Source organism: Leptinotarsa decemlineata, unplaced genomic scaffold, assembly GCF_025532065.1.
Source record: "Leptinotarsa decemlineata unplaced genomic scaffold, Ldec_3_MD MMD2_tig00026340_RagTag_RagTag, whole genome shotgun sequence".
Lineage (NCBI taxonomy): Eukaryota > Metazoa > Arthropoda > Insecta > Coleoptera > Chrysomelidae > Leptinotarsa > Leptinotarsa decemlineata.
In genome coordinates, this window is record NW_027412694.1 from 16,675,565 (window position 1) to 16,692,827 (window position 17,263).

The 17,263-nt window shown below is 35.2% G+C and overlaps 1 protein-coding gene across 1 annotated transcript in view; it reads right to left on the reverse strand.

The window, feature by feature from the left end:
- LOC111512327 (UDP-glycosyltransferase UGT5) overlaps positions 1 to 13,271 on the reverse strand; it is a 36,968-nt gene extending 23,697 nt beyond the window's left edge. Inside the window, exons 1-2 of the mRNA XM_074183632.1 lie at positions 12,917 to 13,271; positions 3,297 to 4,100 (exon numbers count right to left, since the gene is read on the reverse strand). Of these exons, the coding sequence (XP_074039733.1) occupies positions 3,297 to 4,100; positions 12,917 to 13,163 (1,051 nt within the window). The 5' untranslated portion in view covers positions 13,164 to 13,271. The remainder of the gene's footprint in view (positions 1 to 3,296; positions 4,101 to 12,916) is intronic.
- Positions 13,272 to 17,263: the final 3,992 nt, after the last annotated feature.

The following is a 17,263-nucleotide window of genomic DNA, read 5'->3' on the forward strand; positions in this document are numbered from 1 at the left end:
GAACAGATTTCACGTGACGTATATGGTATAAAACATCCCTAATACAACTGTTACGTGTAGTAGTAATCGAGTTGCTTTCAAAGAAACACACACAGCGATAAAAATATGTATTTGTTGTACATTATTCTTCTACTTTCACAAATTTGCAACATCCTAACTTCAAAAGTTATTTATATCAATACACAATACAAGTTGGAAAATGGTAGCTTTTTATTAATGGAAGTACATCCAGATACGATTATTTTGAATGAATATCCAGCTTTCTACTCTGAAAAATCAATACCGTTATGTAAGATAAACCAACAATATTCCTCAAACATTTTTGTAATTATTCTTTCATTTTTTCAGATTTTACGGTAACATGTAAGGACAAAGGAAAAAAGTATAGGTGCGGATACGTTATTGGATCACACGAAAACATTGTTCCATTCAAAAGCCGATTAATGTGCGGACATCATAGCATTGAACAATTCCATAAACCATCCATAACTTACAGAGGTTTCTGGTGGACAACTGTTGAAGATTTTTTATGAATATGCAAATATTAATCTCAAAAAATATTTAGCTTTACCAGAAATTTGTTATGTACACTTATTGTCATCTAAAAAAGAAGAATTTTTGAAAATAACTCATACATTGTGAATACCTACTAATTAATAAACGTTAATAAATTACGTATTTCCTTTTTCACAATATTCATGTTCAATCATACATTTGACCCTTAAGGTCAACTAATCTGGTTTATTATCAGTGAAACACCAAATATTCCAACGAAATGCAACAAAGTATTCAAGTTTAATTATACATCTGACCTTAATGTCAGTTAATCTGGTTTTCTATCAGTAAAATAACAAATATTTCAACAAAATGCAACGAAAATATCCTAATTAAGTGCAACAAAGTATTCATGTTTACTTATACATATGACCTTAAGGTCAGCTAATCTGGTTTATTATCAGGCAAACAACAAGTATTCCAATGAAATGCAACGATATCCTAATTAACTGCAACAAAGTTGTCTCAAGGTCAACTGGTGCACCGACTCATCGAACACATTGGCGTACGCCTGCTTTAACGAAAAGGGGTCGCCTGATGAGGGTGCCCCAACAGGGGTTGCCCGAAAAGGGTTGCCCGAAGAGGGTCGAAGAGGGTTGGCCGAAGAGGGTTGAAGAGGGTTGGCCGAAGACCATTCACTGAGCCAAAACGGCTCTACGACAGGGCTAACCTACACCTGCCGAGGCCTCTTCTTACAACACCCTCTGGTCATTGACCATCACAACCCTCTGGTCATTGACGATCTACACAAGGGTTGCTCAAGAACTCTTTGTCACACCATTGTTCTTCGACAACAAGGCCTTTTTGACACGCTTCTTCATCCCAAACAACCGCACCCCTTACGCTCTCGATGGACAGCTCGATGGCATGGTTACCATTGTATCTAGAACCACGTTAGCTATACTACTGTGCGGGCTAAAAATTACTGAGGTATCACCTTCCAACGTACAGAAACATAGGCTTCTACCATTTGGATGGTTTATTAAACAGTTATTATATTACTCGCGTGTTTGAAAATCCTCAAGGAGAAGAAAATATTAAGAACATATAGTTCTTGGTTCACAGTTGGATCAAAAACACCCCTCGGTTCTGGTGCAGGTGTTTTCAGTCGCACATCAAGGATAGAGTTATCAACCTGCCTAGGAACCCATGCAAATGTATTTCAAGCAGAAACTCACGCTGTTGAATTGTGTGCGGAGAGATTGGGAGAAGCCAACCTCATACAAAGGTCAATGAAAATATTTTCTTACAGTCAAGCGGCAATGGGAGCTCTTGGCTTCTACCAAGCAACGTCTGAATTGGTAGCAAATTGCCAAAAACGACTCTCCTCGATAAAAAGACTTGACAGATTGTCTCTGATTTGGATTCCTGACTATACTGACCTGGACGGCAGTGAGTTCGCTGACTCCCTTGCAAAGGAGGGTGCTTCAAGGAGATTCATCGGACCAGAAACTATCATTGGCATCGCTTTGAGCTTTGCCAAACAAAGATTGAACACCTGGATGATAAGAAGATTTATGGACTTCTGACAGAATCTTCAGGGATTGGCTCACTCCAAAGTGTTCATTCACCCTTCCAAGTTTGATACCAAACAGTTGTTGGACTACAGTAGGGATGAACTACGATGTATAACAAGCCTTCTTACAGGTCACTGTCAATTGAATCATTATATGCAGGGACTCGGACTGTCGAAAGACAGTGTGTACTGCCACTGTTTGGAAAATGATGGAACAGCAGACCGCACACTTTTTGCCTGCTCCTTTGGGACCGAATCAGGTTTTTAGAGTCCGGCATAGCCGTACTCTTACCATTTGACCTGAAATACCGCTCACCATACAAACTAATCGGCTTCGTAAAAGAGTGGGTTTATTTGGTCGGGTGTGAATGGGTGTGAGCCACAATAAACCCCTACGGGTTGCGGTCGATAGTCGAATAGACCCACTCACTTTGGACCTAACTTAACCTAGTATTTTGGAAAATAGAAGGCAGAAGTAACTGGAATTGGAAACTATCAACATTATTTTCCTTTCAATTTGTGGTTTCCGATGAACTCGACGAAGCTGAATTGAATGGAATCGTGTATCTGAAGACATTCAAATACGTGGTAAATAACAGTAGTAGTCCAATAACTGAACATCATTTTCAATAACGAAAAGACTTGTCACCTTGTAATTTCAGTTTTTTATTTTAATAAAATTGTTATTTTCTGTGAATCTTTAATTTTTTCCAGGGATTTCAAATCAATTCATATTATATTAGACAATGGAAGTCCGAACTGATGAAGTACACCACGAAATATTGTCAACCACTTTCAAAAAAATATGGATTCTTACTCCGAGACGACATAGGTTCACCGTATCATCTAATTCATGATAGCAATCACACGATGGAACCCCGTTAATCGTCATCTTATTGGGTTTTTACTTTGAATGTTGATGTTTCAACGTGATTGTAACATGATAATGAAAAAATAATATATAGCTCTCGAATGACTGACTAATAAACGATAATTGAATTTCCAACAATATGTTAGAACAATACAATTGTATTTCCAGTCGGTATCATGTCAACCTTCGATTTGTATAGTCGATAGAAATTGACAAAACAGTAATACCAAGTTTAATGAGAACTGAAAACTATATAATCTTGAATGAGTTTGATTTTTCAAGTAACTCGAATAGAAATCATATCATTGCGTAAATTCAATTCATGAGCAGGTAGAAATTTGTCGGATAACTCACCTAAGATCTCTTGCTGTGGAAACCATTTATTTGTTCTGATGTTCTCTGGATTTCCTGGAAGAAAGTCTTCATCCCATTTCCACAGCACTTTTTGTTTGATTTTTCCCAAAGCGTTCAGAAGCGCCTTTTTAGTTTCATTTCTCATTTCAGAAGGTTTGACATTGGAACCCAAACTGAAGTAAACTACTCCCTCTTCTGCGTTGTCAATGTACTCTTTCAGGTCTCTTGGCAACTCCTTCTGAGGACTTATATGGAATCCACCGATATTTATCATATTGGGTACTAATGGCACTGGATTGTTGACACTCTCGTGTGAGTTCAAAAGCAAAAGTGACACATTTGAAAGAGGACCTTCCTCACCGACACAATGGGGAAAATGTTTCTTAGCAAGTTCATATTGGAAAGGAAGAAAAAAGAACTTGTCGTTGAGTTTTTTGGCTGAATACATGAATACGTTCATTAGGCGTTGCCAGAAATCCATATTATCCGTGTAACTCAGGTGTAAATCTGGGATATATGATGGTGGTGTTGGGTTTCCTACCAACGAATTCACCCATAAGTTAGCTCCCATCGTACTGAATAATACCAATGGTGTTTTGAGGTGGCAAGCTAAGGCCAGTAAGGCATCATTTTTGAAATACTCTAAGATCACCAAATCAAATTTCTCTTCATAAATATTCGAATTTTCCGAGTTGATACTTTCCAGAGTTGAATTTGTTACTTCGTTGCCCATAGTGTACATAAGTTGTGCAGCTGTAAGTGGATTACTCTCGCCAATCTCGAATAATTTGATATTTTCAAGAGCTGAAAAAAGTTGCAGAGTGATATGCTATTGGATATATCTGAATGTATTTGGAAAATATGCTATGCAAAGACTATATTCCTTTATTTCATGGAGACATTTCGACACTCCTTGAAATCATTGACTAATCAAACATAGTGAAAATTACATTATCATTGAACTTTCGTGATTATTATCATTAAATGATTTATAAGCTACAATCAGGCACATCACTCATTATGGCACTTCACATGTAGAATATTTCAATATATTTGAAACATGTGTGTTGTTCAAAGGATTGTCGGGATTGTAATGATGATAGTAATAATAATAATTTATTCATCAGTAATTAATAATACATAAATATAAAATGAAGTATATGAAGTACAATATACCTTGATGAATAAACGGATACTTCCACTGAGGGTAAAACTCTGTGTGTGGGTAAATTACAGAACAATAACAAAACAGAACAATTATATGAGTAGTCCTTGAGAGCTGAATAAATGAACAATAAACAATGGCATCACTGAAGAGACAATCGCAAGATTGCTCCTTGTGCGTGACGTAGCCTTTAGAAATGATAAAAATAATTTTACAAAAAATATTTTATATAGCACATAACACAAAATTTAAATTCTCACAATCCATGTCAATTGAATAACACAATCTGTTTGAAATCTCAGTAAACATGACATTCGTATTATGTTCCCTGAGATTTCAGTTATTCTAAAACACACCAATAATAATAAAAAATAATGAAATATCAATGTCACACATTCCCGCATCGATAGACAAAATCAAAGGTTACACAAAAAAAAATTTTAGAAACAAACAACCACATGAAGACAGATCACGGAAGTTCATACTTGTTTGTGAAGATGAGAAATATTAAAGTTTTACACATTATATACAGGTATTGATAAACTAGGGAGATACAATTATTGACTGAATTAATAATATGAAATATATAAAATACAATAATATACATGTAATGAGTAGAATGCAGAAAGGGCCAAGTTCATATATTGGTAGTGCGATGTTCAAATTTCGTGTTTTAAAACTGTTTATCTTTTGTCTTGTGTTATTGGATCAAATTAAATTATGAACACTCTCTCTAGGTAAGTTCTTTATAAATCTGACTAGTTTACTTTTGAATTGGTTTATATTACGTATCTATTGAATATTCGAAGGTAAGCTGTTGTATAGTTTTGGACCCAAGTATTGATGATATTTCTGGCCCACCGATTTACGAATATGAGGACATTGGAACTGTTTACGATGCCTAGTACTATAGTCATGGGTAAGCGTCTCTAACTGATTTTTGTGTTTATGTTGTCTTATGTTACAGTTTTTGTAATACAATTGTCTTACATCTAGTAATCCCGATTCTTTATAAAGTGTATCACTTGGATATCTCAAGCTCTTAGATAGCATCAGTTTTAGAAATCGTTTCTGAATGACTTCAAGAGAATGGATGTGACTTTTAGATGTACCTCCCCATCCGAGTAGTCCATAAATGATGTGACTTTCCACAAGACTGTGATAAACTTTTTTTGTTTCAGGTCAAGAATATCATTCAACTGTCGGAATTTATAAAGAACAAATCGAAGTTTTTTCAGGAGGAAGTTGATATGATGTTCCCATTTCAGATGTACATGTATAACTATTCCAAAATATTTCATTATATTTGCTGACATTATTCGTGTATTTTTTTCTAGAGATAGTGAATCAAATTTGGGCATTGTTGTTTTGTAATTAGAAAAAGGTAAGAAATGATTTTTATCTATGTTGATAGTTAGAAGCTTGTTGTCAAAGAACGATTTGATTAGGGAAAAATCTGATTCTACATCTTCTTTCAAAGTAGGCCATGACTCGCCATTATAAATAGTCATAGTTATCCACTATTGAAACTTCAAGTGGATATTTAGTTCTTTCTCATCATGACTCCGTCTTGTTCAACAAAATATTAACACTTTGGCACTTTGTTATATTTAACCTTTTCCGTATGTAATCAGACGTCAGCATTGATAAGGAAATGTATGCTCCATCGTTTATAATGACTCAAAAGAGATGACAAAATTGATCAGGATCATTCTGAATATTCTCTCTTCGGAAAAGTTGGGACCGAATTCTCATGTAACAATTCCAACTCCATCACATATATTTCTTGTGAAGTATTATCTCCAATTTATATCGCTGAAATTTTTGGTTTTTTGTTTCGTTAGTTTCACTTTATCTCAATTTACTGAATTTTGATCGATAAAGTTCAGCCATTATTGATGACGAATGATCCTGTTCAACTTTCTGTTTGTAATTAATCCAATTAAGTTTTTGTTTTGCTTTTTTGAACAGTATCAAATTCTTATTGGTTCTTTGTATTTTGATCACTACCAACGTCTGTTTTTTTGCTTTACCTATTGGTAGTTTCCCAACGAATGTACAAAGTTTCATTGTTATGATATTCACATTGTCAATACAGCTATTCTTGCTGCTAATATAATAAACATCTCTCTCCTTTTCTTGTTTTTCAATCATTTTTATTCATTCCAATTTCTTCAGTTCTTTCTCTACTTTCCTTTCATATGAATTCGAATATTTCAGTTTTCCACATTGAGAAAAAAAGAACACTATTTCTAGTCACAGTTCATTGTAAATTGAATTAGGTTTTGATTGTTTTTGAATCCATCCATCCAATATTTGGATGGATGGATTCTGTGGCTTAGGCGGTGAAATTCATTTAAAGTGACTGTATTGTGATCGTTCAGGATTTCTTCTGGATTTTAAATCGCTCTGTTTGAAATTTTAATAGAGAATCCATAATACTGTATGCCTTCGAAAGCAAAATTTATTGAAATATCTATTACAGAAAGTCATTCAGTTCAAAGTTATTGTAATTCCAAATAAAAATAAATATGTGGACGTTAACTAGAAACAATACATCAAGATCGGTAGGATTCATGAATGAAATATTCTGTATAGTACTTTCTGATACATACAAAAAATAATTCGAAAGGTCCTAGGAGGCAGTTATCATACCACTCTCATCAGTAATCTACGGTATTGATCAGCATAGCGTAACCTGAGTGATGTAAATACTACGTCCAACGATTTTTTTTCATCTGATCAATACCATAGATTGCTGGAGAGAGTGTTGTGATGATTGCTACCCAGGACCTTCAGAATTATTTTTCATTTTAAAGTACATTATCTACATATTTGGAAAAGAAAGTTTTTGGCTTTCTACTATTCATCTTGATACAAAAAAGAATTTTTGAGTAATTCAATAATTATATGAAAGAAGCTGTTTCAGTAGGACTTTTTCTTCCAGTTTTTGTGGAAGTTACTTTGTTGCATGATCTACACATCTACGTATAGAGTTAATTACTTCTTTTGAGATTGATTGCTTCCTTCCTTTCTTTGGGAGATTTCCACATTTTTTTTATCAAGATGGAGTACCTAGTAGAAAGCCGAAAACTTTCTTCCCCAAATATTATTCACTGCTGAAAATATAACCCTTTCAATTATCTATATCATTATCCACTTTATTTTCCATAAAACCGTTAAAAAAATAACTCATTTTATTTTCTAGTTTTTAGTTTCTGATTTTTATCCATCCCAATGCTACACAGTTCTCGACACGTTTCAACCTTTTACCTCAACTTGGGTGGTGTATTGTTAACGACGTATCATTTTAGGCCACCCTAACAACACACAGTCCACGACACGATATAAAATCTTGACGTGGGTGAGAGATCTATGTTTCTATCCCAAATCTGAGTTGACAAAAGTTCTCTGTATATTGGATTTGCATCTTTTTACACAGGGTTCGATCCTCACCATTGGGATCTCGGAAACTATGAGAGATAGGAAGATGTTTAAACTAGATCAAAGTTGCGCATTCACATGACTAACACTATGCCGTTGAGAAAGTTCTGAAATTTCGAGTATATCCGGAGATATCCGAAAAAAATAGAAGTTTTTATTTTTTTCTGGCTCTATTTTTCGAAGGATTCGAAAATAATTTGTACTTACACGTTGCCACTTTTTTTCTGCTACATAGTGGTGTTTTCAGATTTGCTATCTGACGTTTCGTCTTCTGGCCACCACCATTAACTTTTTTTTTATGGGCGCTACATAGGATTATTTCTGTTCTGAATAGAATGAAATTTTACCTTCTCAATGCTGTATCACAAGTTATCATTCTTTTTCGAAAAATTGGAGATATTGAAATAAATTAATTCTTATCATAATAGGTTTCGACTTAGATGTTTCTAAATTTGACTTTCAATTTGTTACACTCAATGACATTTCGTTATTGTACAAGTCATTCAATTTTTGACGGAAACTGGCTTTCACGAATAAAGAAAAAAGAGATATGATACAAAGTTTGTTACGGTTCTCAGAATGCAAGAGTGTATTTATAAGATAAAAGAAAAGTAATGTTTTAAATTCATATATTTATACACAGCATCCACCCTGTATAATATTCAAAACAATTCAGTTTCAGTTTTTTATTGCCTGAAGATAATCAGAATAATTCAAGCTTGAAATAACGTTGATAGGGAGAAAGAAACCAAAATATTCAATACGGGAATAATTATATTTGAGTTATCTAAAGGAATAACTCGCCCACAGTATTGGGGATTTTTATATTTCAATTAACTACCCGTTCTCTTGTCAAACTCCAATCTTCAGGCCACACAATAACTACGGTAAGAACCCACTTCCCGAAAATACCCTGAAGTATATATCCTTCTGAACCTCAACCTTATTTTAGGCCTTCTTATTACCAACTCAAGTCGATATTGTGAACTATATCCTGGTTTACCTCTCGCAAGGCTAGACTACTACACCCCTTATATCTCTGATTACGGTCTTCCGAGGAGCAAGTTATCTGCATGGGAAAGACCATTGCTTGAGTGGACTGCCTACAGGGGTTGGATCGTGCTGCTGGAGACTACTTTCCCATATCCCACGCATGTAAGGTCTTTTCTGTTATGTATTACACCCTCCCGCACGACCTCGAATCAACATTGCGGCACAAATTGCGAATTCTAGAATAATCGAAGTATTCACCACAACTCAAGTTTAATCATCAGTTGCTTACGTTTATATCTGTCAACCCAAAAGTATACTTCTGGGCCATAAGCCTGTAATCATTATCAGCTTGGCGTGTTTGAATAAACAATACACTTATCCTCCAAGTGGACTTATATTTACCCGCCGTCCCTCTCCGCTGAGTTTCGGCAGCCCATAATTTAGCTCCTAAGTAACAAAGTAACCCGTTTCAATCAACGACTACGGATGTTACAAGTTATTACAAATACGATAGAAACAGTGTTAGGACATTGGAAATGTAATTTCACTAGTATCCCGAAAGACGGCAACCACATCGAACTATGTTCAAGTAATTGGATCAAAATCTCACCAAGTTTGGTTCGTTTGAAAAGCCAATGAAAAAATATGAAGACAGAATCAATAATAAAAATTTGATAAATGCGGTTTGTTTGAGGTAAATTAGACATTGTGTCGTTTTCAATGGAAATAGAACTTTGAACACGTAACAATAATTAACTGAAATGTAAAGACAAAAGAAAATCACATCAAATACTCGAAATTCTGGTCGTGTTAATGATAAGATGAATGTGCCCTTCTATGAATATTATTCACTGCACGATTAATTTCCCTCCTCCTCAATCTTCCGAATCCTCTAACAATGCTGTGTTGAATGTCCTCAATATTTTGATATTTCCTCTGACCATAAACTCTATTTTTCAGTGTACCCCATGAGAATGTATCCATAACACTCAAATCCGGAGACCTTGCTGGCCACCTCACCGGCCCATTATTCTCTATCCATTTATCACCAAACCTTAGTAATCAGATATTCGTCTGGTAGTGCGGTGAAGCACCATCATGTTGAAACCAGATGTTCTTATAGTTAGCCAAAGGTAGATCATCGAAGTAGTCTTCGGAAATCGACATAAAAAACTGGTGATAGGTTCCTCCATTCAGAATTCCGTCAAGTTAATGGGAACTCAAAATTCTTTTTTTTCCTGCTCACACGTTAATACTGAATCGAATTTTTCGGAACTGCCTGGAGTTGTTTATGCTCCAAATGTGTTCGTTATTCCGGTTGAATTTTCCACAATTGATAAAAGTGCTTTCATCTGTCCAAATTACATTTTCCAGGAAAACAGGAAAATCACTTTTTTTCATTAGCCAACTCAAGAGTTTGAGGAGTGCCTAGAAGATGACAGTACGACCAGCTGTCGAAAACACTCGCAGATAATTAATAAAAGATATAAAGATATATATATATATATATATATATATATATATATATATATATATATATATATATATATATATATTCGCATTTGCTGTCGGGGCAAATAAGTGTTGCCCATCGTTACACTTGGCTGCATCGCGCTGATGGGGCCAATAGCCAGAAACACGTGTCCAGGGTTTGACCCCCTTTTTAGAGTGTTGTGTTCACGAATTGTTTCATTCTTGATTTGTATCATAGACACTCGATAAATTCTCTATCTGTATTCATATCCTGGACTCGGATGTCACGCAGGTAGCATAGCTGCCTACGTGGTCATGTTAGATGTAGCCTGGGAATTCTAGGTCTTCTAACTGGAACCGCAAATGTGCGGTTAGCTTCTGCTGTTGACTCCGTGCGAATGTGTTGTTTCCTGCTGTCGGCAAACAATTGTTGCCCATCGTTACACTTGGCTGCACCGCGCTGATGAGGCCAATAGCCAGAAACACGTATCCGCGGTTTGCCCCACTTTTTGGAGTGTTGCGTCCACGAATTGTTTCATCCATGATTTCTATCATAGTCCATAAACTCTCTACTACCTACTACTTACATGTTGTTGAGTTTTACCTGAGTTCTTCTTCTTCTTAGTTGACCTCATCTCCCCGTTAAGGTATCGAATATGAAATCTGAAGTTTTCACGGATAGAAATATGCTGAACTGGTTTTTCCGGGTATTTGATCCGTGTATGTGATATTATCTCTAATTTCACCGACGTTTCGACAAAATCTCATTTGTCATTATCAAGGTGTGCTGTTACGTGTTCAGAAGTTTGTTGACCGTGCTCAACTCACTTCTTACTATACTGGTAAAATGGTATTCGTTACGTGTTCAGAGATAGAGTAGTCCATAAACTCTCTACTACCTACTACTTACATGTTGTTGAGTTTTACCTGAGTTCTTCTTCTTCTTAGTTGACCTCATTTCCCCGTTAAGGTATCGAATATGAAATCTGAAGTTTTCTCGGATAGAAATATGCTGAACTGGTTTTTCCGGGTATTTGATCCGTGTATGTGATATTATCTCTAATTTCACCGACGTTTCGACAAAATCTCATTTGTCATTATCAAAGTGTGCTGTTACGTGTTCAGAAGTTTGTTGACCTTGCTCAACTCACTTCTTACTATACTGGTAAAATGGTATTCGTTACGTGTTCAGAGATAGAGTAGTCCATAAACTCTCTACTACCTACTACTTACATGTTGTTGAGTTTTACCTGAGTTCTTCTTCTTCTTAGTTGACCACATTTCCCCGTTAAGGTATCGAATATGAAATCTGAAGTTTTTTCGGATAGAAATATGCTGAACTGGTTTTTCCGGGTATTTGATCCGTGTATGTGATATTATCTCTAATTTCACCGACGTTTCGACAAAATCTCATTTGTCATTATCAAAGTGTGCTGTTACGTGTTCAGAAGTTTGTTGACCTTGCTCAACTCACTTCTTACTATACTGGTAAAATGGTATTCGTTACGTGTTCAGAGATAGAGTAGTCCATAAACTCTCTACTACCTACTACTTACATGTTGTTGAGTTTTACCTGAGTTCTTCTTCTTCTTAGTTGACCTCATTTCCCCGTTAAGGTATCGAATATGAAATCTGAAGTTTTCTCGGATAGAAATATGCTGAACTGGTTTTTCCGGGTATTTGATCCGTGTATGTGATATTATCTCTAATTTCACCGACGTTTCGACAAAATCTCATTTGTCATTATCAAAGTGTGCTGTTACGTGTTTAGAAGTTTGTTGACCTTGCTCAACTCACTTCTTACTATACTGGTAAAATGGTATTCGTTACGTGTTCAGAGATAGAGTAGTCCATAAACTCTCTACTACCTACTACTTACATGTTGTTGAGTTTTACCTGAGTTCTTCTTCTTCTTAGTTGACCTCATCTCCCCGTTAAGGTATCGAACATGAAATCTGAAGTTTTCACGGATAAAAATATGCTGAACTGGTTTTTCCGGGTATTTGGTCCGTGTATGTGATATTATCTCTAATTTCACCGACGTTTCGACAAAATCTCATTTGTCATTATCAAGGTGTGCTGTTACGTGTTCAGAAGTTTATTGACCTTGCTCAACTCACTTCTTACTATACTGGTAAAATGGTATTCATTACGTGTTCAAAGATAGAGTAGTCCATAAACTCTCTACTACCTACTAGTAGGTAGTAGAGAACACGTAACAGCACACCTTGATAATGACAAATGAGATTTTGTTGAAACGTCGGTGAAATTAGAGATAATATCACATACACGGATCAAATATATATATATATATATATATATATATATATATATATATATATATATATATATATATATATATATATATATATTCATGAAATATTCCTGGAATATCTATTGCTATGTGGGGATTTCAAATCATTTCATATGATATCAGACAATGGAAATCAGAACTGATGGAATTCATTATGAAACATTGTACATCACTTTCAAACAAACATATTTCATTCACATTTTGAATAGTCAAGAAATATCGTATACTCACGGTCTTTGATATCAGCGAGTCCTTTCAGTACAATACTGGAGTATTTTCCATTTTCTGTTGGGTTTTTATCCTTATAAGGACTAACTATTGTAACGTCGTGACCAGCATTAACTAAACCACGGGCTAAGGCACTACCGAGAATAAAATGACTTGGCGAAGGTACAGGAAACATAACTAAAATTTTGTACGTGTTCCCAAGACACATTGCATGAAGAAAAATGATATAGTGAATGGTTTTCATATTCATTATGTGTGAAAGTAATGAAATGGAGCATGAAGAAATATTTACTTCTCGATAATAAGGACAGCGACCTAATGATTACTCTCAGACTACTTTGCAGGCACTATCTAGATTTTGCGTTATCCGTCAGCCACAGAGTCTGATTTACTATTTACAGTACCGGATTAGTTTCATTTGTGAACATGAAGTAGAGAAGCAGACTCACGAAGATAAAAACGGAAAATATACCTGTTCAAGAGGTCTGTTGAAATTATCATAGCATTTGAAAAAGTTGGGAATATTTCTTATGATTGATTCTGAGACAAAGCCAGTACTAGAGGAGATTTAAAATAGGAGCAAAATGATACATACATTGCAGTTACTTGTTAATATACTTTCCATAGGTCTGTGATCCCTGTTCTTCCTCAATAATTTTCTTCTTTTATTATTTCGCTACCACCACTTATAGGACCTATCGTCATCACTATTACAACGTCTACGCGTAGACTCCAGTATTCGAAATCATGACGAACACTTCAGTCACATATATCCAGTGGGGATACTTGAAGACTGGCTGTAAATCAAATTAACCAAACGAACAATTTGTTCAGGTCTACCTCGACTAACCTACACTGTAGGTCAAAGGACTGACACCTATCAGAAAACAACAATTCTCGTGGCTGATACCACAAAGGGCGTTGGATTTTATCCAACAACTGTCAGTGCAGGAATTTCCACAGAAGTATTTCCTGCATATGCTGTTGGCGATTCAACTGCTGTATTCGATTTTTATTTATAGGAACGGGCACACTTGCAAACCGGTTTTGGGCTATTTGGCCTCTCGTCAGTGCGAGGTAGTGGCCATCATCAACCTGAAGTTGATGATATTCGATAATCAAAAAATCAAAAATCAAATTTTATTTAAACTATTATTTCTCTAACCAAGCTGAAGCGAACGACAAACAACGAATTTGTCATCGCTCCATCTGGTATTAGCCAGGGGCATAGTTGTTTTCTGATAGGTGTCAGTCAATCAACCTACATTGTAGGTAAGTCGATACTAACCTGAACAAACCGTTCTTTCAGTTGATTTGAAACACTTCAGTTATACATATTTCACTCATTAATGTCGCTATATATTGAAACTTGGTGATGAGTGTCCCGCGTAGACGTGCCTCTGGCTATTGGCTTTGTTAGCGCAATGCAGCCAAATATAAGGATGGGATGATTGCCAAAAACTACACATATGCACTCAGTCATGAACAGGAGCCAATCGCACATATTTTTGGGTTCATTCGGGAGACATATCATCCATATCATCATAAAATTCGTACCTTCTACATCACGTCATAGTTATCCAGGTTTCAAACGAAAATCAATTTAGTGAACAAGTGATATCACTTAGTAAGGTGGAAGTGCATTAGAATCATATGAACCATCCCACCATAGCTCACAAACATGACAGCAAATTCATCAAATAGTTATGGAGGATAAAGCCGTTCAGCAGATTATAGAAGAGATAAGAAAAGCGAAAGAAGAAATTAGAACCACAAAAGTTGAATTGAGAAATAGTATTGAGGCAAGGTCCTGCTAACAATTAAAGACGTGAAATTTAGAGTGCACCAACTTGAAGAGGAAATTTTTTTTTTAGAAATGAATATTACAGTTTTTTTTATAATATGAACATATTTTACATATACATTCATTCGATTCATCAAATTATTTATATTCAACATAGCGTTATTAAAATGAATCAGTATATTAGGGACTCTGAATATCATTCGGTAAAAACAGCACAAATTGAAAATATTGAAGATTACAATAAACTTTTAAGAAATTGCAATCATGAAACATGAAATTTTGGAATATTTCACCTAAATATCAGAAGTGTATCAAAAAATTTGGATGAACTTCATGTGTACCTTTCACAAATGAAAAAAAAATCCAAGTCGTCGTATTGACAGAAACAAGAAAACTGATACATCCTTATATAACCTAAATGGTTATAACTTACTTTATGATAAACAAATCAAATTCACAGTGGACGTGATTTTATTTAGATTGAATTATGTGAATGATGTAAAATGTTCAGTTAATTTGTGGGCATCTATGTTTACTTGTATATGTGTGTATATATGTGTATATATATATATAAAGGTGAATCTGTGTTCAATCTTCTTCCCTTTTACTCTTCACTAGCCTGTATTACAACTGACTTACCATATACACCCAAGTGTATAATGAGGAGCTTGACTACTCCTTTAAAATAATCAAACTGCACATCTGGAAACTTTTTGAAATAAAAATTATACAAAACAACAAAACTCTTTACCTAACCGCTATACCGGGTGTCCCACATTTTATGTGACAGGTAATATCTGGTTTGTTGAAGAAGATACACAAAAATGTTTCATACAAAAGTTTTAGGAGTTCATGAGAGCTATATTTTGATATAATTTTTAAATAACAGGGTGTTTGGTGTAGGTGCTACAGACCAAAATTCCATTTTTTAAAATAGAACGCCCTGTATATCATACACATATTCATATGCTACGTTAAATTCTGATATCATTTCATGTTTGGTTTTTGAAATTCGTTTACGGCGTTGTTGAGTTATTGCACTTTTCCTTAAATATAAAGTTTCAAAAAAACTTATTTACTCGTACACGAATCCAGTCTATATCTTTCATGGAATTGAACTAGACTACTACTGAATACAAACCATTATTCTCACCTCTACGATACGATATCGATATCAGTTGAATATAATATTGAAATTCTTGAGAATGTGACTAACTTGAGGGTGAATTGCTTTATATTGCACAATTTCATCAAGTAGCTTATGCTTGTTGATGCCATAGTAACAAATGTTGTTGAATTGTATCTACTTGTCAGTTCGATTCAGTGATTCTTTGTAAAACATTAACTGTGTTCTTTGTGCGAAAACTCCAGTATGCCTTTCGCGTTTAGTCCAAGTGATTGCATTGTTATGTTATTAATTTTTGGGGAATGTCAGAAAAACTGCCGTCAAGCACAACGTCTATACCAAGAACGTTTTCCAGACAGACCCATTCCGTCACGAATGACTTTTTCGAGAGTTGTAGAAAAATTGCGAACTCGGTCATTTCCTTCTACTATAAAGCATCGTCATCATACGAGATCTGTTAGAACTGAAGATTTAGAGATCAATGTGTTGGCTTATATTATTATTCATCCACATGTTTCTATCCGTACTCTTGCAGAAGAAGTCGGTGTGAGTAAATCTAATGTACAGAGAATTCTGAAAGAAAATAAATACCACCCATTCAAAATTCAGTTGGTACAAGGTTTGATACCCACGGACTTTGAACGACAACTTGAATTCATTGCTTGTATTCAGGTAATATTACATGAAAGTCCTAACATATTCAGTCAATTTTTGTGGAGCGATGAATCGCGATTCCACAATAATGGAGTTGTGAATAGACATAACAGTCACTATTGGTCTCAAGAAAATCCCCACTGGGTCCGCGAAAGTAATTTTCAAACTACTTGGGGTATTAATGTATGGTGTGGATTGTTCAATGGCCGCATCATGGGACCTTACTTTTTCAATGAAAATCTCAATGGATTGCGATATTTACATTTTCTAGAAAATGATTTGATCCAGTTGATGGAAGATATTCCCATAGCAGAACGACAAGGAATTTGGTGGCAACAAGATGGTGCTCCTCCTCACAATTCACAGGTTGTTACTGAATATCTGGATAGAACGTACCCAAATAGATGGATTAGTAATAAGGGTCCAATTCGGTGGCCGGCTCGTTCCCCAGATTTATCACCGCTTGATTTTTTCCTAGAGGGTTATTTAAAAGATATTGTTTTCACTACTCCCCCTTTGAATGTGGATGATCTGAAAATGAAAATTCGACTAGCGTGCAGTGATATTACACCTGATATTATAAGAGCGACTTGTACGAGAGAAGTGATTCGACGTTTCGAAGCCTGTATAATATCTAATGGGCATCACTTTGAACAATTTTTATGACTTATTTCTAGGTACCTACCATTCTTATGAAATGATTTATCAAGTTATATTATTTACATTGTTATTAATTAAAGATTTGTTTTCGAATACACCTCTTTCA